The 22,997-nt window shown below is 43.7% G+C and overlaps 1 protein-coding gene and 1 pseudogene across 5 annotated transcripts in view; one reads left to right on the forward strand and one right to left on the reverse strand.

The window, feature by feature from the left end:
- The window catches only part of ARMC9 (armadillo repeat containing 9), a 177,901-nt gene that overhangs the window by 91,759 nt on the left and 63,145 nt on the right, over positions 1 to 22,997 (reverse strand). For 3 of the 5 annotated variants that reach the window (XM_039469780.2, XM_074398860.1, XM_039469781.2), the window contains exons 12-16: positions 19,539 to 19,631; positions 9,909 to 9,999; positions 7,885 to 8,008; positions 4,187 to 4,341; positions 2,214 to 2,290 (exon numbers count right to left, since the gene is read on the reverse strand). In XM_039469780.2, the coding sequence (XP_039325714.2) occupies positions 2,214 to 2,290; positions 4,187 to 4,341; positions 7,885 to 8,008; positions 9,909 to 9,999; positions 19,539 to 19,631 (540 nt within the window). The remainder of the gene's footprint in view (positions 1 to 2,213; positions 2,291 to 4,186; positions 4,342 to 7,884; positions 8,009 to 9,908; positions 10,000 to 19,538; positions 19,632 to 22,997) is intronic. The other 2 variants (XM_039469783.2, XM_074398861.1) reach the window with 1 other exon arrangement.
- LOC120364289 (large ribosomal subunit protein P1 pseudogene) lies at positions 15,272 to 15,981 on the forward strand (annotated as a pseudogene).

Below are 22,997 nucleotides of genomic sequence, written 5' to 3' on the forward strand. Positions count from 1 at the left end.
TTTTTTAATTTTCATTTTGTCTTTCAAGATCATGACTACTACAGGATATATGAATATTTCATTTACTTGTGTAGCAAACACATTTCTTGGATCTAAAATATATATATATATATTTTATATTTATATAAATATATTTTATATTTGTATTTTAAAACTACGTATATATGTACATATATCTAAAAATACATATGTACATATATCTATCTAAAATAAATATATTTTAGATAGAGATATATATATAGTTTTTCTAGCTCATTTTCTTTTTATATTTTTCTTTTCTTTTTTTTGAAACAGAGTCTTGCTCTGTCACCCATGCTGGAGTGCAATGGCACGATCTCAGCTCACTACAACCTTTGTCTCCCGGGTTTAAGTGGTTCTCATGCCTCAGCCTCCTAGTAGCTGGGATTACAGGGACATGCCACCATGCCTGGTGAATTTTTGTTTTTTTCAGTAGAGATGGAGTTTCCACACGTTGGCCAGGCTGGTCTCGAACCTCTAACCTTAAGTGATCCTCCCACCTCGGCCTCCCAAAATTGCTGGGATTATAGGCATAAGCCACCGCACCTGGCTTGTCCAGCTTATTTTCAAAGCCAATGCATTGGTAACAGTTAACGACATGATTCGAATCCTTTCGTCTATTCAGTTTTCAGAGCAGATATATTGGTTCCAGTACTTGAAACCAACCTTTATTTTGAGATGGAAGAATATGTTTCCCACTGGTTTCACCTGCCTGAGCTGAATAAAGAGAGGAATAGAGTTCACTCGGGCCTAGAAGTAGTTAAGAGCTTACTAGTTTTAAAATACAATATGAATGTCACAAACTGCAAAAGCCACCAAACATCCACTTGCTAAAGAAGTCACCCCAATCAGTAGATAGAACTAGTATAAAATGTGAATGGAATGACCAGAATGGGAGCTGTCTGCTTGAAATGGGAATGAACGGGCTGAGTGTGGTGGCTCACACCTGTAATCCCAGCACTTTGAGAGGCCAAGGAGGGTGAATCATAAGGTTAGGGGTCTGAGACCAGCCTGGGCAAAATGATGAAACCCTGTCTCTACTAAAAATACAAAAAATTAGCTGGGTATGGTGGTGTGTGCCTATAATTGCAGCTACTCGGCAGGCTGAGGCAGGAGAATTGCTTGAACTTGGGAGGCGGCAGAGGTTACACTGAACTGAGATTGCGCCATTGCACTCCAGCCAGGCGACAGAGTGAGACTCTGTCTCGAAAAAAAAAGAAACGGGAACACAGACACGTGGAAACCAAGTGGTACTCAATCGTGTCCTGCTCAGATATACCTCTGGGTCTCATCTGTCTAAAGTGGTCAGATTTTTGTTGAAGCCTTGTCATGGTTTCTGTAATGGCATTTGTAGAAGGCAAGTGAGAGAATAATCATATTTATTTGTTTCTGTTAAATTGTTTACCCATACCTCTACTTTATTTAAAAAGAGCCTGAAGCCCATAAATTAAAAACGTAGAAAATCACACCAGGTATTACAGAGACACTGGTGAGAGTAAACGCTAGTACAGTCCATTCTGGAGGACAACTTGGCCGCACTCAGTGACCTGACACTGACGTATGCTGGCAGCCAGCAGTGATGAGTGTCTAGCATCCATGGAAGCTCTGGCACAGGCTCCCATGAGGCAGGTGCGGCCAAGTCCATTGAGGATTGCTGTGGCAACAGACTGGAAGGCACCCAGAGTGTACAGGCGGGTAAGTAAAATGGCAGGGACACAAACAAGGAGCTAGTTTGCAATAGTGACACTTAATGAACCAGATGTATGTAAAGCAACATAGAAAGGACCTAACAAGCCAAGGTGAAAGCCATAAACAGAATGAAACCTACAGGACAATCAATTTCTGCAAATTCAACACACATGTACAGAGGCTCCATCCACAACCATGGAGATACATTAAACACCCCAAGAGGGTGGACTGTAGGGGAGCAATGCCGGAGGGGCCCAGCACAGGCCAGTGGTCAGCGGGCCACACAGATGGGGACAGAAAGAACAACATCCTGCTTCTGACTCCTAAAATTCTAAAAATTATAAAAGATTTCCAGTTGCTTCTGAAAGTCCCTGGAGGAGGGAGAACATGGACATTTTTCAAATACAGCAATTGTCCTGGGCCAGCTGTGTGCCTGTGGGGTCACAGGCATTGGGTCCCCAGTGCAGCCTCCTCTAAGCCCAGGGCCAGCAACGCTGAATGAGTACCTCGTGGTTTTCATGGCCAAGAAGATCCGAAAGGACTTTGAGCACGAGGCCTGCCACCTTGGCACACATGTTCTTCCCTATGGGAAACAAACCAAAGCTGAACATAACATGTCTAAACCCAGAAGCACAATTTTAGGTCAGGTAGACTTGGGGACAAATCTTGGCTCCTCTGCCCATAAGCCAAGTGGGTGAGTCACAAAACCAATCTGGGCCTCAATTTCCTCCTGTTTACCACAGGGATTATTATTCATACCTACTTCAAAGGATGATGCAAAATTAAGTAAACTAATGTATGTAAAGGACTCAGTGTAGCACAGAACTTCGGTGCTCAGAAACCACCCCAAGTAGTGGCTACCCAAGTAGTGGCTATTACCCCAGTCAGAGCACAGCGCGATTCATTACAGTGAAAGCATAATACATTATAGAGCAGTGTTCTCCCTCCCACATACTATACGGCCATCACAAAGGCCATATGGGCATTTTAGTAGTTCTAAACATCATCATAAAAATCGCTGCAAATACGGTGATGATGATGAAGTAAAGCTAATTCTAATCTGATGCATGTATTAGAAGTTAGGACTTCTGGCTGGGTGCAGTGTTTCACACCTGCAATCCCAGCACTTTGGGAGGGCGAGGTGGGCAGATCACTTGAAGTCAGGAGTTCAAGACCAGCCTGGCCAACATGGTGAAAACCCCTCTCTACTAAAAATACAAAAATTAGCCAGGTGTGGTGGTGGGCACCTGTAGTTGCAGTTGCTCATGAGACTGAGGCAGGAGTACTGCTTGAACCTGGGAGGCAGAGGATGCAGTGAGCCAAAATCACGCCACTGCACTCCAGCCTATGTGAAAGAAAGTGATTTCATCTCAAAAAAAAAAAAAAAAAAAAAAAAGCTAGAACTTTTTACACATGCTGTTTTTTAAAATGACTGAAATAATAGTCATTTACTCAGTCAACAACACACAGCTACATGGTTCAGTCCACAAGATGGAGGTGAAGATGCTTCCAACAAGTACTCCTGAGCCAGCTATTTATCCAGGGAGCCTTTTTCTCCAAACACTGGCTGCCCAGGCGGGCAGGGGAAAGCCACAGCCTGGACTTGGTACTTCTTCTAAAGAAGCTTCTTTCATCCCAGGTAACAATTTAAATGAGATAGTACCTGCGGAAAAGCTAAAATCACTACCTTTAGTGATCAAGCATATAAATGACTTGTGCCCACAGAAAAATCTCCACCTCCAGGGCTGGGGCAGGGAAAAGCATGTGATTCACGGCAGGAAGCAGGGTTTAGTGTCACTGCTATTACAGCCAACTTAATCCTACAGGATCCTGGGAACATGCTTCTTTGTCTTCAGAAAAGGGGATCATATTCTTTTTTTTTTTTTTTTTTTTTTTTTTGGAGATGGAGTCTCACTCTGTTGCTCAGGCTTGAGTGTAGTGGCATGCTCTTGGCTCACTGCAACCTCTACCTCCCGGGTTCCAGCACTTCTCCTGCTTCAGCCTACTGGGTAGCTGGGATTACAGGCGCCTGCCACCATGCTCAGCTAATTTTTTGTATTTTAGTAGAGATGGGGTTTCACTGTGTTGCCCAGGCTGGCCTCAAACTCCTGACCTCATGATTTGCCTGCCTCGGCCTCCCAAAGTGCTGAGATTATAGATGTGAGCCACTGCACCCAGCCAGGTGTCACATTCTTAACTTTCTACCTTTAAATGATACAATAAAGAAAAATGTAAATGAACTTAGTCTCCTCTTAATGCGGGCACTATGTATATACAAAACATTTTTTCCAGAGTGAGAAGGGATTTTGGCCTCAGGGATTCAACACCTTGATACCTGGTTGGAAATGCTTTCCACTCTTCTTTCAGTTTTCTATGAGACTAAAAGCAAACCGTATCAGGCTCACTGGAAACCTAGCGTGGAGGGTTAAGATCTCTTCCCCTTTCTGCACCACAATGAGGGTTGGGAGGCTGTTGAGACCTGCGCTGCGGAGACAGAGGTTCATGAGCAAAGCCACCGAGTACTCCAGCATGTAGTCAGACAGGCAGTCTGGGTCCTTCAGAACATCAACCAGCCAGAAGATAAGGCCATCTTGAATCATTGCTGTCTGCAGCGGGCGTCTGGGAAGAAACAGCCTAAGGTAAACAAAAATTGCTAAGAAACTTTTCATATAAGAGGAAATAGTAGGCTGGGCACAGTGGCTCTCCCAGCAATTTGGAAGGCAGAGGTGGGCGGATTACCTGAGGTCAGGAGTTTGAGAGCAGCCTAGACAACATGATGAAACCCCGTCTCTACTAAAAATACAAAAATTAGCTGGGTGTGGTGGCAGGGATTATCCCAGCTACTCAGGAAGCTGAGGCATGAGAATCATTTGAACCCAGGAGGCAGAGGCTGCAGTGAGCCGAGACTGCATCACTGCATCCCAGCCTGGGAGATGGAGCAAGACTCCACCTCAAAAAAAAAAAAAAAGACAGCGAGAGGAAACAGTAATGTGAATGCATATCAAAAAAGACAAACTTATAGAAGACACAGACTCAGGAATGTTTTTGTTAAACCCATACAATTGAAACAACAAAAATTCTTTATTATTTAAGGAATATTTATTAAGGGTTTAAATGAAGATGAGGCAGCAAGGAGGCCTCCTACTTTGAAAGTTTCCTTTTCAATATTTAAAATTAGCAGAGCATTACTTCAAATATCTAATAAATATTTATTAGTAGCTTTTGGTTTACTTAACCCAGGAAACAGGACCATAGAAATACTTCTTTGACAAACAGACTTTTACCTAAACTCTCCATATCCAGCTCTAGGCACTCTGAACTGTACGAAAATAGAGAAAAAAAGAGGCGCAAAAGCCTGCCTTAACCATCATTCTGATTCAGATTTCTACAGAGTAAGGGTAGTTTAACGACCTGGTTAATGCAAATTATAAGGAACGATTTTCCACCTGAAATCCAGGTGTAGACTCTTACAAAATTCAATTCCTCATCAAAATGTGTGATGGTGATGTCATCAGGTTAGCCTTAAGAATTATTGAGGCTGCCAGGTGCGGTGGCTCATGCCTGTAATCCTAGCACTTTGGGAGGCCAAGGTGGGCGGATCACAAGGTCAAGAGATCGAGACCATCTTGGCCAACGTGGTGAAACCCCGTCTCTACTAAAAATACAAAAATTAGCTGGGCATGGTGGCGTGCACCTGTAGTCCCAGCTACTCGGGAGGCTGAGGCAGGAGAATTGCTTGAGCCTGGGAGGTGGAGATTGCAGTGAGATGAGATCGTGCCACTGAACTCCAGCCTGGTGCCTGGAGACAGAGCAAGACTCTGTTTCAAAAAAAAAAAAAAAAAAAAAGAATTACTGAGGCTAAGTGTGGTATCATTGTGAGATGCCATCTGGATTACTAGAAAACTGACATGCCACAGAGAAGCCAGCACTGCACATCTCCTGATGAGCAGCTTATGGTGAAACCACCATCTAGGACAGAACAGCAGAGCCAGTTACCTGTTCATCCTGTTCTTAAACACTATGTTGATCCAATCAGGGTCAACATAGGATACAGTGAAGACTGTGCTCCCTTGGTAACTAGCTACCTTCTCCATTTACTGCAGAGACTGGAAAATTGCAAAAAGTTTAAGCACGTTTACAGAACGAAAAAGCTTAAATGATCATTTGGAGGAAAATAATAAACAGGCAATAAATATTTGCATTACCAGGAGGAAGTATTTTTTTCACCGTATCGTCTGTCACCGAACTATAGTTATTGAATTTGTAAAAACCCCTAAAACAGTCAATATTGAGCAAAGTTCTCTCTACAAACAGAAATGAAGTGTCTGTATGCTCTGAGGAAGTATGACTCTGCAGATCACTTAGTTCTTTTCAATTCATATAATTAGCACAGGAAATTTTCACTTGTAGGAAACTGGCAAACAGTAGATACAAATACCTATCTCTTCCCAGTAAACACACACACACACAGACCATTCGCTTGGCCAGCTTCTGGTTCTTTGTGAGTTGGTCAAATGTTAATCACATTTGATGGGAAGAAATTGTCTTCAGAAGAGGACTGACAAAAAAAAGCTGAAGACTCCAGGTACTAGAGTTCTCAATAAAGTCAAATAGAACTTGAGGTGATTATTTTCAAAGAAAACTCTGAGAAAATTACCATATGACACAGTAATCCATCTCCTAGATGCTGGTCCAGGAGAAAAGGAAACATATGTCCACACAAAGACTTGTGCTGAAACTTTTATGGCAGTGTTATACATATTGGCCAAAAGTGCAAACAACCCAAATGCTGATCAACTGAAGGACAAACAAAATGTAATGTAGGCCAGGCACAGTGGCTCACGCCTGTAATCCCAATACTTCGGGAGTTGAAGGCAGGTGGATCAAGAGGTCAGGAGTTCGAGACCAGCCTGGCCAACATGGCAAAATCTCATCTTTATTACAAATACAAAACTTAGCTGGGCATGGTGGCACGTGCCTGTAATCCCAGCTACTCAGGAGGCTGAGGCAGGGGAATAGCTTGAACCTGGGAGGCGGAGGTTGCAGTGGGCCGAGACCACACCACTGTACTCCACCTGAGCAACAGAGCAAGACTCTGTCTCAAAAAAAACCAACCAACCAACCAAACAAAAAAACGTGTTGTAGCCACAACGGAGTATCATTCAGCCACAAAAGGAATGAAGCCCTGATGCACGCTGCTACAAGGACGAACCTTGCAAATGTGATGCTAAGTGAGAGAAGCCAGTTACAAAAGAGCGCACGCTACATGGTTCCATTGATATGAAATGTCCAGTACAAGTCAATCAACCAAAAGCAGATTTGTGGCTATCGGGGATTGGGGGTAGGAATGAGGAGTGACTGTAAATGGGTATGAGGTTTCTTTTTGTGGTGATGGAAGTGTCCTAAAACTGGATTGTGGTGAAGACTGTGGCCCAATTCTGTAAATACCGCAAAAATCCTTGAATTGTGTGCTTGATATGGGGGAATATTATGGTGTGTAAAATACACCTCAATAAAGCTGTTAACTGAAAAGAAATCTATGGGGCTGGGCACAATGGCTCATGCCTGTTAATTCCAGTACTTTGGGAGGCTGAGGTGGGTGAATCACCTGAGGTCAGGAGTTCAAGATCAGACTGGCCCTATAGGTTCCAAGTCACGGCGGTCTAGGCTGAGCCAATGGGGTGGGTTGCATTGCCAAGGTCAGGAGGCCCAAATCCTAACTCCACAGGACCGTCTCTCACACTCTGCTGGGATGTACATTTACACGTGTGGCTCCCACAGGGGACTAGAAGTAACTTGAGGACTGAGGCTCTATTGGGCCCTATTTGTGTGTGTGTCTCTAAGCCCTGCACATGCCCTGAGACACAATCTAGCATGGCTGGCACTACATAACGTCTATCAGGAAAATACACCAGTGCTTTTAAAATGCCTTCCTCTCAGAGCAAAGGCCCTGGTGAAAATAAAATAAAAAAAATAAAACGTCTTCCTCCATCCCCAGCAGTCTCTAGCACGATAGTTTAGTGGATTAGAGATAAGCTTTCTAGCTCTGTCTTAGAAAGTCATCCAACCTCTCCAAAGTATTAGTGGAAAAATACCATCTGCCTCCTGAGTTGTCATGGGAATTTTAACTCAATGTGATCTCAAAGGAGACACCACAACCTACCACATAGTCATTACCTGAGGCTGAACTTCTGCAGGGCCCCAAGAATGTTCTCCCTGGTGACGATGTCCTTGTCCTCCTCCTTCAGCCTTCCCTCCAGCATCCGTAGCACCTTTGTGTTCTGGGCAAGGTAGAGGCGACCTGATAATACACCAGAGATGAAACAGGTGAAAGACAGAAATAATTTATCTGGTATGCTAAAAAACCACTTTCCTTGAAAACTTACTTTACATAAAACACAGCAGAGTTTGGGTAATTTTATGTTCTAAAAAACTCACTGGGCCAGGAGTAGTGGCTCATGCCTGTAATCCCAGCACTTTGGGAGGCCGAGGCGGGTGGATCACCTGAGGTCAGGAGTTCAAGACCGGCCTGGCTAACGTGGTGAAACCTTGTCTGTACTAAAAATACAAAACTTAGCTGGGCGTGGTGGCAGATGCCTATAATCCCAGCTACTCGGGAGGCTGAGGCAGGAGAACTGCGTGAGGCTGAGACAGGAGACTTGCTTGACCTCGGGAGGCGGAGGTTGCAGTGAGCCAAGATCGAGCCACTGCGCTCCAGCCTGAGCGACAGAACGAGACTCTGTCCTCCGACCCCCCCAAAAAATAAAAATACAAATAATAATAATAATAATAAATCTTACTGGTTGCACAATGTAGCTCACGCCTGTAATCTTAGCACTTTGGAAGGCTGAAGTGTGTGGATTGTTTGCGCTCTGGAGTTCCCAACCAGCCTGGGCAACAGGGCGTAACCTTATCTCCACAAAAACTAAAGAAAATGAGCCAGGTGTCATGATGCACACCTGTTGACCCTGCTAATTCGGGGGCTGAGGCGGGAGGAGCATTGCTTGAGCCTGAGCAGTCAAGGCTACAGTGAGCCAAGATCATGCCACTGTACTCCAGCCTGGGTGACAAAGCAAGACTCTGTCAAAAATAAAATAAAATAAAATAAAACCTACAAAACTCCCACAAAATTTATTAAAAGATTTTTTTTCTAAAAGTTGGTTTTATTCAATCAACTATCTGATGACTAGAAAAACCACCCTTCTTGTGAACTACACATAATTCACTGCTGTGTTCTTGTGGGGAGCACCATCCTTTTTTTCCCATGAAATCCTGAATCCAACATTCAGATCTACAAGGAGAAACTGGGGGTAGATGTTGTGTTATGAGCCCTTAAGCCTTCACAATACAGGCGGCCAAGGAGTGCTTCCGTCCACATTCTCTGCTCCCTTTACTCCCTTTAGACATGCACAAGGCCTGGAGAGGAAGGTGGAAGCCATACCTGGGACCCTATAAGAAACCCTGAATGGTCACTAGCCTGTTGTGGATTTCGGAAGATGTCAACTTCAGACATAAGTTTCAACAGTATTATTATATGAATGGTCCTCAGTAACATATCCTGGCTTATCATAAATGTTTGCCAAACGGATGGAAGAATGAATGAACAAATGAACTAAGTTGTAGACTATCATATGTTCATAATTTGAAAACTCCCTTTATTCACATTATAAAGAGCTCAAACAAATAAGAACTTATGGAAGATAATGGCACTTCGCCAAATCATTTTGAATTCAGTTATGGGGGCATGTTATTTTCAGAGTTTTCAAATCCTTTGATTTAAGAGGTCATAGTCTTCCGAAGGAAATGGTGCAGTGTTTATTGGAGTCTGCTTTGTTTCACCATGCTTATTTTGCTATAATTGTTTCACTTATTTTGTCTTAAGTAGAAAACTGTAGAAAGTGCATTCATTACCTGTGACATGCTTGAAAGCAATATAAAACATTACTATGTTACAAAGCCAGAAAGCTTATAAAATAAAACCAGGAGGCTTACAAAATAAACCCAAAAACTGTCCAAAAGTGCTCTGATATAAACTAAAGCAATATGACAACAACTAATTTTCACAAAAGACCTTAGACGAATTAAACAGTAACAAATTGAGGAAGAGTAATTGCTAAGAAACTTGGGAGGAACACTCATTTTCAAAGGAAAAGGAATCAATATGACCTAGCTCTTCTCTTTAAGCAAAGCTGATGTCTCACCTTCTGCCAGTGACGCAAAAGCATTGATGAGCCTGGCCATGTACTGCCGTACCACGTCGCTCTTGGAGTGCAGCAACTGAAGCACACTCCTCTGGGGGACAAAGTCAAGAGGAAAAACAAGGTTAAGAGAAGGGAGAGATAAACATATGTCTCCTCTTTGCGTCTGGTAGTTCTCTTCCTCTGCCTGAATTTATTAGAGGTGAAATAAACAGACTAAAGCCAAACATTTCATCTGGGTCTTGATTTCCAACAAATTTGATGAGACTTGGCAAAAATAAGTTAGTCAGACTTCCAAATTAAATGAATTTATTATACGAAGCTCTCAGACCAGTGACTGGCATGAAGGAAGCATTCCTGTTTGCTGTTACCATTGCTGCTGTTTTCCAAGTTAGAATGGTAGATCCAAGACACACGCCTAATTTGGAGCCCTCTAAACCACAGTAAAACTACAATAAATGCACTGTTAAAAAAGATAATTCCCAAGGACAGTGAGAACAGCAAAAGAAACAATAATGCCACGGTTCTGGAAGCAGGAATGCAGGATGGCAAGAGGCTTAGCAGGCCGAAGAAGGTCAAATTTCAAGGCAGCAAGGGGCACTGTGGAATTACCCAATTTCCATTACTGATTCCTCAAAGGGCTTAAGAGCTGGAGAAAAATGAAGATGAATGAATGAAAGTTGTTTAAGAAGCAGCTGGATCCCACTCTTGTGACTCCTGTGCACCTCTCAGCATAGGGCTGTGGAGAGGGTGTTCCCTTGTGAGTGTGACACAAAGAGGCTGTGGAACAGGGACACCAGGCAGAGGACAGCAAGGGTTTCAGGGATTCTAGAACAAAATGGAGAGCGGGGTTAGTGTCTAAATACAGAATGAATGTGGAACAGAGGGCCACTCCAGAACTTGGCTCCCAGGACACTGGCAATCAGACTCTTCCCCTCTATGCCCAAGATTAGAAGACTGTTCTCACAGTGAAATGACAAGCCCAAGGGGAAAGAACTAGAGATGGTAAAATCAGAGGTTCAGCAAATGGCCCACCCAGATCCCCCTTGGTGGAGCTATACATCGACAGGCCCTACCATCACACTCAATGGGCTTTTCAGTCCCCTTCACTAAATATGTCATTAGGAGATCACCAAGGACTACCAGACATCCAAGAAAAGTTTCTACCAGGAGGCCAAAACAAATGGGTGGCAGCGGCGGCGGGGGGAGGGTGGGGACTGGAGTAAAAGACTGTACAGGGAGAAGAAAACTAAAACTTAAATAAAAATTCATCACTAATATCCTCAGACATAAGAAATTGTATTATATCCATGAAACAAAATAATACTATCAAAAAGGAAAGAAAAGTTTCAACAATAGGGTCAGAAAATAAAGATGAAGAAATCTAGGAAGGCTGGGCATGATAGCTCACGCCTATAATCTCAGGACTTTGGGAGGCCGAGGTGGGAAGATCACTTGAGATCAGGAGTTTGAGACCAGCCTGGCCAACATGGTGAAACCCCATCTCTATAAAAATACAAAAATTAGCCAAGTGTGGTGGCATGCACCTATAATCCCAGCTACTTGGGAAGCTGAGGCAGGAAGATTGCTTGAGCCCAGGAGGCAGAGGATACAGTGAGCTGAGATTATGCCACTGCACTCCAGCATGGGTGTCAGAGTGAGACTGTCAAAAAAAAAAAAAGGAAGGAAGGAAGGGAGGGAGGGAGGGAGGGAGGAAGGAAGGGAAATAAATCTCCCAGACAGTGAAACAAAAAGATAGAAAATATGAGAGAAACTATAAGAAAAACAGAAAACCAGTTCAGGAGGTTCAACATTTAGAGAGAGAACACAGAAGACAAAAGGGAAGAAATGCTTCTAGAGAGACAAACACAGGTCACATACAAAAGATAAGGAAGTGGAATGGCTTTAGATTCCTTTTTTTTAATTTTATTTTTTGAGTCAAGGTCTCACTCTGTTGCCCAGGATGGAATGCAGTGGTGTGATCACAGCTCACAGCCTGGACTTCTTGGGCTCAAGCAATCCTCCCGCCTCAGTCTTCAGAGTTAGCTGGGACTCCAGGCTCAAGCCACCATACCTGCCTAATGTTAAAAAAAAAAAAAAAAAAAAAAATTTTTTTTTTTTTTTTTTTTTTTTAGAGAATGGGGTCTCATTATTTTATTCAGGCTGGTCACAAACTCCTGGGCTCAAGCAATCCTCCTGCCTTGGCCTCCCAAAGTGCTAGGATTACAGGCATGAGCCACCGTGCCCAGCTGGCTTTGGATTTCTGAACAGCAAAACTGGAACCTAAAAGACAACGGAGCAATGACATCAAAATTCTGAAGGAAAATTATTTACAATCCAGAATTTTATACAAAGAATGAAGACATTTTTTGACCATAAATGATCTCAAAAAATATACTTACTGTGCACCTTTTCTCTAGAAGCTAATAACTCAAGGATGTGTTCTACCAATCGAGAGAACAAGTCAAGAAATAAGATAATATGGGGCACTGGAAACAGGTCCAACTCAGGAGAGCAGTGAAAGGAATCAGTAACAGTTTGGTGAAGAGACGCCTGGAGGGCAGCTACGCACCAGATGTTGTCCAGACTAAACCCAGCTGACTCAAGAGGGCGACATGTCAAAGGCCATTGTCCCCAAGATGCCTATTACCATTACAACAATTGAGGTCAAATTTTTACTGAGGTATAGCATCTACACAGAACACTGCGCAGATCACATGTACAGCCTGGTGAGTTTTCACAAACTGAACATGCGGCTAACTAGCAACCAGGTCAAGAAACAGAACATGCCCATGGTCCCAGAAGCCCTTCCAGAGCTGCATTCCAAACCAAGGGTGACCTCTCTCCTGGCTTCTAACATCACAGATTCATCTTACTTGGTTTTAAATTTTTTCTTTCTTTCTTTTTTTTTTTTTGATACGGAGTTTCACTCTTGTTACCCAGGCTGGAGTGCAGTGGCTCACCGCAACCTCCACCCCCTGGGTTCAAGCAATTCTCCTGCCTCAGCCTCCCAAGTAGCTTGGACTGCAGGCTCTGCCACCATGCCCAGCTAATTTCTGTATTTTTAGTAGAGACGGGGTTTCATCATGTTGACCAGGATAGTCTCAATCTCTTAACCTCGTGATCCACCCGCCTCGGCCTCCCAAAGTGCTGGGATTATAGGCGTGAGCCACCGAGCCCAGCCGGTTTCAAATTTTTTAATAAATGAAATCATATATTATATATTCTCTTATATTTGACCTTTTCATTCAACAATCTGCTTGTGATACACACCTGTGGTCTCTGCTTTGTGCTCCTTCTCATTGCTTAAGGTGTCCCATTTTACAAATACCTCACAGGTATTCATTCTACTGCTGATTGACATTTGGGTTGCAGCCAGCGTTCTGGTTCTTATAAGTGCAGCTATGAATATTCTTGTATGTTTTTTAGTGAAAATATGGGCACATTTTTGTTGGGGCCATACCTAGGAGAGGCTTTGCTAGGACACGAGGAATTCCGTTTTAGTAAATGCTGCCTGTGTTCCAAAGTAGTGTACCATGTCCTAATTTGTAAACAGAATACAAAACATCCGACTGGCATTTGGATAACCCTGACATGTGCTAGTGACGTTCCAGTTCCCACTTCCATGCTCTGTATAGATTAGCTGTGAACAGTCTTTTTACCCCAACAGAAGTATTCTCAAGTGATCGACTCCTGACAACTAGATCAGGTACACTTACAAGCCAAAATACAGAGCAGCTCACCATTGCCCTTGGGCATAAATATTGCTGCTGGGCCAGGCTTGGTGGCTCACACCTATAATCCCAGCACTTTGGGAGGCCAAGGCAGGCGGATCATCTGAGGTCAGTAGTTTGAGACCAGCCTGGCTAACACAGCAAAACCCTATCTATACTAAAAATACAAAAATTAGCTGGGTGTGGTAGCACACACCTGTAGTCCCAGCTACTCGGGAGGCTGAGGCAGGAGAATCACTTGAACCCAGGAGTTGAAGGTTGCAGTGAGCCAAGATTGCGCCATTGTACTCCAGCCTGGGTGACAGTGAGACTCTGTCTCAATCAATCAATCAATCAATCAATATTGCTTCTGGACAACTGGCACCTGGATGATCTTTCAATTCTGCCACATGGTCTATGTTTCACAGGACTCTCTCCCAGCTTTGATGACCGATGTCACCGGAGGGGATCAATATATGTTCAGGGAAGCTATGTCCAACTATTATCCCAAACTTTTGTTTATGACATTTTCTCCTAGGTAACTTCATCAAAAATGGGCACAGTCCTGTTTCCTTGCAGAGTGAGGCTGGTACTTGCTACTCAGCACAAAAGCAAACACGGTATTATGCAGGCTATATACATAGATGGGAAAACTATAAAGAAAAGCAAGGAACGAATTAACACAGCAGTCAGGATGCGCATGCACACTTCCCAGCAGCACCATTCACAGCAGCCAAAAGGTGGAGGCAACCCAAATGTCCACTGACAGAGGAATAGACAAATGAGCAAAATCCGGTCCATCCATATGAGGAAGTATTAGCCTTAAAAAGGAAAGAAACTCTACAACATGGATGAACCTGAAGACGTTAGCTAAGTGAAATAAGTCAGTCACAAAAAGACAAATACTGGACAATTCTACTTATAAGAGGTATTTGGAGTAGTCACAATCATAGAGACAAACAGTAAAATGGGAATTTGCCAGGGGCCTGGATTAAGGGGAAATGGAGAATTATTGCTTAACAGGTACAAAGTTTCAGTTTCACAAGATGAAAAAAGTTATTTACGGAGACTGACGGTAAGTGATGTTTGCACAGCATTATGAATGCATTTTATACCACTCAAATGTACACTTAAAAATGGTTAAGATGGTTAGAGATATGAAGAACTTTGTATTTTTAGTAGAGATGGGGTTTCACCATGTTGGCCAGGCTGGTCTCGAACTCCTGAGCTCAGGTTTCAACTAAAAATGAAAAATTCAGAATTCAGCTAAAAACGAAAAACTCAGCCTTGCAATTTCATTAAATTTGGCTCCATTCAAGTTTTTGGTCTCGAACTGTAATTCTCAAAGCACCCTGGATCTGCAGTATTGGCATCGCTGGAAAACTTGCTGGAAATGCAAATCCTTGGGCCCTACCCTAGACCTACTGAACAGAAACTGTTGGTGGGACCTGATCTGCATTTTAATGAGACCTCCAAGAGATAATGATGCACATTAAACTTTGAGAACCACTACAGGAGAGGAACAAACCAAGGAGTTCAATTTCCTGTCTGTATAGGCCAGGTTACCATGGTGCCATAGTGACACATCCATGTTGGACAAGGAGTCTGTCTGCCCTGCAGATTCTCTGACATCTTAAGACAACTTAGCTCTTTCCTCAGCTGCCGCCAAGGTGCTCGGACCTTCCGAGGAAGCTAAGGCCGCGTTGGGGTGAGGCCCTCACTTCATCCGGCGACTAGCACCGCGTCCGGCAGCGCTAGCCCCGCACTTACCCGCACCATGGCCTCCATCTCTGAGCTCGCCTGCATCTACTCGGCCCTCATTCTGCACAACGATGAGGTGACCGTCACGGAGGATAAGATCAATGCCCTCATTAAAGCAGCCGGTGTAAATGTTGAACCTTTTTGGCCTGGCTTGTTTGCAAAGGCCCTGGCCAACGTCAACATTGGGAGTCTCATCTGCAATGTAGGGGCTGGTGGGCCTGCTCCAGCAGCTGGTGCTGCGCCAGCAGGAGGCCCTGCCCCCTCCACTGCTGCTGCTCCAGCTGAGGAGAAGAAAGTGGAAGCAAAGAAAGAAGAATCCGAGGAGTCTGATGATGATATGGGCTTTGGTCTTTTTGACTAAACCTCTTTTAAAATGTGTTCAATAAAAAGCTGAACTTTAACTGCTGTTGGTCTTGCCCATAGTTTGGGAATGTGCTCTGCAAAAATGGTCACGGTTTTGTAATGTTGGCTTTCAACCTATTCTGACATGACACATGCTGGATTTTTCCCTGTCACCTAACAAGATGGCACCTTGTGGTACAGTGTTGAAAACTGCACTGGGGTGGCAGGAGAAAGGATCAGAGCAGATGCTTTGTCCAGGTTACCTGCATAAACTTGATGATTGTAAGGTGTGTCCCCTACGCTGGCGGAGGAGGGTAATACAGACCTTAGCTTTAGAAAGCCTCCTGGGTAATTACCCTGTACAATCCTGCCTGAGAACTTGGACCTATGCAGAATGTTGACTGCTACATCCCAAGGTTGTCAGGCAACAAGAGCTAGCTGTGTAATGTCTCATCAAATGATTGGGAGTTTTACAGTAACACTGAAGGAGTGCAGAAAATAAACTATTAACGTCCCCAGTTACACAATGTGGATAAAACAAGATTCAAACCCGTGTCCCAAAAACTAAGCTTTTTTTGACAGTAGGCTGAATGGAAATTGTGACTTTTCAGGTTTGGATTTATATAATAAACCATGAGTATTGTGAAAAAAAAAAAAAAAAAAAGACAACTTATACTCATTTCCTTTTTCTTTTTTTTTTGAGACAGAGTCTCACTCTGCTGCCCAGGCTGGAGTCCAGGGGCATGATCTTGGCTCACTGCAACCTCTGCCTTCCAGGTTCAAGCAATTCTCCTGCCTTAGCCTCCCAAGTAGCTGGGATTATAGGAACACATCACCACATCTGGCTAATTTTTGTATTTTTAGTAGAGACAGGGTTTCACCATGTTGGCCAGGCTGGTCTCAAACTCCTGAGCTCAGGTGATCCACCTGCCTCGGCTTCCCAAAATGCTGGGATTACAGGCATGAGCCACCACACCCGGCCTATTTCTTCTTTTAAAAAAAAAAAAATTATTTCAAGTTTATGGGGTACAGGTGGTTTCTAATTACATGAATAAGTTATTTAGTGGTGATTTCTGAGACTTTAGTGCACCCACCGGGTACAGTGAATACTGTCACCTGTGCAAAATTCATTATATCATTTTTGTTTGTATCCTCATATCTCAGCTCCCACTTATAAGTGAGAACATATGATATTTGGTTTTCCATTCCTGAGTTACTTCACTTAGAATAATGGCCTCCAGCGCCATCCAAGTTGCCCCAAAAGACATTGTTTCATTTGTTTTTATGGCTGAGTGGTATCCCATGGTATACACATACTACATTTTCTTTAGGCACTCACTGGTTGATGGGCACTTAGCTTGGTTCCAATTCTTTGTAACTGCAAATTGAAAACATGTGTGTACATGTGTCTTTTTCATATAATGACTTATTTTTCTTTGGATAGATACCCAGTAGTGGGATTGTTGAACCAAACGGTAGTTCTATGTTGAGTTCTTTAGGGAATCTTCATACTGTTTTCCATAGTGGTTGTACTAATTTACATTGCCACCAACAGTGTAAAAGGGTTCAGCTCATTTCTTCTTAAGCAAACCATAGCTGGGTGCAGTGGCTGAAGCCTGTAATCCCAGCACTTTGGGAGACTTGAGGTGGGCGGATCACCTGAGGTCAGGAGTTTGAGACTAGCCTGGCCAAAATGGTGAAACATTTTTAGTAGTCTCTCTACTCAAAATACAAAAGTGAGCTGGGTGTGGTGGGGGGCATCTGTAATCCTAGCTACTTGGGAGGCTGAGGCAGGAGAATCACTTGAACCCAGGAGGTGGAGGTTGCAGTGAGCCGAGATCGTGCCATTGCACTCCAGCCTGGGCAACAAGAGTGAGACTCCATCTCAAAATAAATAAATAAACCACAAGAAGTATATATAATGACTTGAGGAAGAAATTACTCTCTTCAATGACTATGGAGATCACTGTATTTTTGACAAAAACTACAGATGACAAAACCCAAGACACCTGTCATAAGAGGACTCATTATTGTTTTACGTATAATCAAGAAAAAAAGAAAAACACTGCCAATTAAACTATAATATGCCATTCACTGTCAGATACACCCCAGTAGCAAAGATGTTAAGACAGGGGGAAAAGTGTATCTTCGACTCAATGAAATAATGTTAGACATAATCAGTACTGACTTTACTCCTTGAATTTGAGTTTGGAATTTGTAACAATATATTATTCAGCTGCTTCATGTCTTGTAGGCTGGATTCAATGCCATTAAAAACCCAACAGGAAAAAAGGCAAGAAAATAAGTCAAGAATATGAGAGTATTTTCAAACTTAACACAACTCTTTCAGGAGAGCATTAAGATTACACTCGCAGAGTAAATTGGCAACTCGAAACTCAAATTGTATTGCCTGTATGCACAACAGATTAATGTGTAAATCGCTTTCCCAGGGTCTGTTGCTATGGTTTGAATGTCCCCACCAAAACTCATACTGACATTTAATTGCCAATGTTGTAGTACAGGGAGGCAGGACCTTTAAGAAGGTGTTAGGCATTAATGGATTACTGCCATTATTGCTGGAGTGGGTGACAGCTTTGCCCTCCATTCTCTGTCATGTGTGCCTTCTGCCTTTTGCTTTGGATGCCTCTTGCCAGATGCTGGAGCCATGCTCTTGGACTTCCTAGACTCCAGAACTGTTGAGTATAATACACCTGTATTGTTTATAAATTACCCAATCTGTGGTATTCTGTTCTAGCAGCAGGAAATGGCCTAAGACAGTTATTTAATCAGTGAGAGTTAAGACAATTTGATACTCCACTCAGTGCATACATTGTGAAGTTTAACAATAGCACTCTAGATAAAAATTCAACTGAAATAATAAAATGAAGTACCATCTTAACATGTGCCAAATTCAAAATCCTGATCCTCCTCCTGTCCAGTGAAGTTTGGTGTAGATACAGGTAGGAGGGGCAGGGACAGAGAGAAAGACCATTAGTGACTGCTCAGTGCCAGGCCTGGAGCTAAGGACTCCCACATATCTCATACTTATCCCACACGATCAGTAGACCTATCTGGTCCAAAATTATATATCAGTACTGTATTAAAGACACTTTTAGGCCGGGCGCGGTGGCTCAAGCCTGTAATCCCAGCACTTTGGGAGGCCGAGGCGGGTGGATCACGAGGTCAAGAGATCGAGACCATCCTGGTCAACATGGTGGAACCCCGTCTCTACTAAAAATACAAAAAATTAGCTGGGCATGGTGGCGCGTGCCTGTAATCCCAGCTACTCAGGAGGCTGAGGCAGGAGAATTGCTTGAATCCAGGAGGCGGAGGTTGCGGTGAGCCAAGATCGTGCCATTGCACTCCAGCCTGGGTAACAAGAGCGAAACTCCGTCTCAAAAAAAAATAAAAAAATAAATAAATAAATAAATAAAGACACTTTTAGTCAGGCCCAGATGTAACCAACCTGAATTTGCTTACCTACTTCGTTCCTCTGAAGTCATACTCAGTTTTCAGGACTCATGGCAAGCAGCGTGCAGTGAGGTCAAAGAGTTGGGAATTTGAGAAAAGGAAAAACGGCAGAAAAGAGCTCCAGAGATGATGAATCAAGCAGTTCTAACTTGTTTAGAACTCTTTTACTAGAAGCAAAAAGTAGGACAATGCCCAGGGTGAACAAAAGATCTCATGAGCTCAAGGCTGAAAATGTGCACAGAAATTACGATGCTGAAAATGTGCACAGAAATTAAAGCTTCCCCCAGATAGGGAATGATGCTAGAATTGAAGGCCCTGGCCAGGATGTGAGCCACCTCTTACCAACCTGGTTGTGGCTATGACAGTCCAAGAGGTCATTGCTGATGTAGGCCTGCAGAATGGTCTCCCTCTGCTCTCCAGGATGGGATGTGGTCAAGCGCTGGAGCAAAGAAAAACAAAAGTAGCAAGACCTTAGTCTTATCATGGAGAAAAGTTTCACATAGCAGGTGTGTTTTAAATGGCAGTATCAGTAACTACGCATTTAACTAAACAAAATAAATAATATCCAGCTGTGGGGGGTGAGTTAACTGGTTAACCAAATAACAAGAACCTATAATGTGCTTCCTAATGGGTGACACAGCGGATGCTAGTGCCAACTTATACACGTGAAATCTCCAGAGAAGTGAAGCAGCAAATGCTCAGATATAAGTGTGCAGATAGTGGAGAGCTCATCCATGCCCAGAGAGGCATTTCTTGTACAAAGGGGCTCAGGAGCTGGTCCCTGCAGGAAGGGCAGCCTATTAACCAGCACAGGAGAGCGTGAGCATGGTGGGGTATAGGAAAGTGAGGTCTAGCTCAGGGAGGTACAATACAGGGCACAGTGGCATGGCTCAATGGGAGGGGCCCAAGGCTGACTGTTGAGTGCTCTGAATGTATGCCCTGCCAACAAATTTACTCTATCCTTTCTTATAGGGAATGAGAGTCATACAGTACACGTGCATGTGTGCATGTGTGCATTCATGCATGAGTGTAGAGGTAGCCGGCTAGAATTCTGTAGATTTTAGAAAGCCGTAAGTCTGTTATGTTGCTACAAGTAAAAATTTATGCAATGTCCACAGGGCTAGAAGAAAACTTTCATGTGGAGAGCATGTAAAATGGGTGTGTGAGTGTGCACATGGGTGTGTACAGGTGTGAGATGGGGTATGAAAAAGCATGTAACAGAGTGAGCAAATATCCTTGCTTTTTCAGGAAAATCCTACTAGATAAAAATCCCAAGGCTGCAAGCCCTGCTTCTAGCTGAAGAGAAGCTGGATGTGTAAGGAATATGCTAGTTCTTAGCATGGGCAAGAGTGCAGGCCAGAGCATCAGACCCCTGGGCTAGGAGAGCCAGAGAGGCCTCCAGAGCAGGCACTGCCAACAGATGTGACCACCAGGGCCAGGGTGTGCCCAGAATGTCACATCGGGGGCCCTGCTGCCCTTCTGTTGAGTTCACTGAGGTTGAAGTGAACTACCCTAGCTTGGCTGTGATGAATACATTTTGAACAACCCTGCCAACTCCACTTTGCCCATCCTGAGCTATGATGGGCATTCTGTTCTGAGAGCTTGTGGTCTGAGACAGCTGCCATCTTTGTAACCAATTTTCTGAGAAATAGGGTCCACTGGCCCTGTACATCCTGTAGCTGCAACTGTGTAACTGCCTACCCTACATCCTGAGTGAAAAACAACTTTAAATATAATTTTGTTGTTAGGCTCCCCACCTCCTGAATTCCCCTAACCTGCTCCTTCTGCTTCTGTAATAATCTGCCTACCACCCCCTGACCCTAAACTGGTATAAAAATGTTGACCGCCCTTTGCTCTAGGCTGAGAGGTTTGAGCTCTATCTGACTCTCGGACACCGGCCATTAAAGGTGGACTCTAGCTGGGCGCGGTGGCTCAAGCCTGTAATCCCAGCACTTTGGGAGGGCAAGGCAGGTGGATCATGAGGTCAAGAGATCGAGACCATCCTGGTCAACATGGTGAAACCCCGTCTCTACTAAAAATACAATAAAATTAGCTGGGCATGGTGGCACGTGCCTGTAATCCCAGCTACTCAGGAGGCTGAGGCAGGAGAATTGCCTGAACCCAGGAGGAGGAGGTTGCGGTGAGCCGAGATCGCGCCATTGCACTCCAGCCTGGGTAACAACAGCGAAACTCCGTCTCAAAAAAAAAAAAAAAAAAAAAGGTGGACTCTAAACAAACTCAGAGTGTGGCGCTTCTGTTTAAACTCACTCGGGTATAATAGAAGCAAAGGCAAGAAGCCGGATGAGGCCACTGGAGAGGTACACAGACAAAATCCTGAGAAATCTGTTCACTTTTCCTGGTTATTCTGTGAAGATGTTACTCTCTCAGCAAAGGAATACCCTGTCTCAGCAACAGGCTCAGGAGTAGCACAGACTAAGAGGAAGTGCAGCATCAGTAAACCAAGAGGCAAATCAAAGATGAGTTTGAGAGCTTGAGCAGAGAGGTAAATGGCCAGGGAGGACACAGCCACTGCTGATGACCCATGCTGCCCCACCCACTCGAGACTTGACCCAACCAAAACCAGAACAGACATCACTGCTTTCCACAGGACTCTTCCTGCAGATCCTGGATATGTCATCAGAGTCCTCCTCAAGACGTGTTTCAGGAAGTACTGCCACTCACTTGTGTGCAAGTGAGAACTGCTTCTACCCACAGATGGAAAATGGATCTGATGCTAAGGATCCTGATGCCAAGATACCTGGAAATGCGGGGGTCCATGAAGATGTCTGATGCTAACGAATTCAGATGGACTGTTCCCTTAAAGAACTGCTGGTTCAATCAGTGTTGGCTAGAGCCAGCAGTTCCCAGTATGGTCCAGGGAACCCTGAGAGGTCCTCCAAACCCTTTTAGGGGGTCTGCAAGGTCACAATTTTCCTAATACTAAGATACAATCATTCCTTTTTTATGATCAGTCCCTGAGAGGCTATATGAAGTGTGACATTAACAGTCAAATACAAAGCCGATATGAGAATCCAGCTTCTTCCATCAAGCCAGACATTAAAGACATCTGCAGAACAGTGCTGCTCTTTTCACAGTTTTGTTTGTTTGGAAAGTAGTATTCATCATAAAAAGTGTTATTTATGTTAACATGTCATTTGTTTATTAGTGTTCATTTTAAATGAATTAATAAACACATATTTCAAATTTTCAGTTTTGTTTTTTTGTTTTCTGAGATGGGGTCTCACTCTGTTGCCCAGGCTGGAGTGCGGTGGTATGATCTCAGCTCACTGCAACCTCCGCCTCCTGGGTTCAAGCGATTCTCCTGCCTCAGTCTCCTGAGTTGATGGGACTACAGGCACATGCCACCATGCCCAGCTAATTTTTTGTATTTTTAGTAGAGACAGGATTTTGCCATGTTGGCCAGGCTGGTCTTGAAGAACTCCTGACCTCAGGTGATCAGCCCACCTTGGCCTCCCAAAGTTAGTGGGATTACAGGTATGAGCCAGCATACCCAGGCAAATCTTCTCATTTTTAATTTCAAATGCTATAAACATTGGTAGATCAAATAACTGCACATAAATGAAAGCTCTTTGAGGTCCTCCATAATTTTTGAGAGTGGAAAGGGGTCAGACACTAAAAAGCTTGAGAACCAACTGCTGACTTCAACTGCACTCAAGCTGAAGAGTAGGGAGAAAAGTAATGACGGAGACCAGGCCACTTCCCTTAGACTCTTGAGAACAGGAGTTCTTTCCTTGGTACTTCTCCAGGGTGGCTGCGCAGGAGTACCTGAATACAGAACCTCTGT

Source organism: Saimiri boliviensis, chromosome 5 (genome assembly GCF_048565385.1).
Source record: "Saimiri boliviensis isolate mSaiBol1 chromosome 5, mSaiBol1.pri, whole genome shotgun sequence".
Classification (NCBI taxonomy): domain Eukaryota; kingdom Metazoa; phylum Chordata; class Mammalia; order Primates; family Cebidae; genus Saimiri; species Saimiri boliviensis.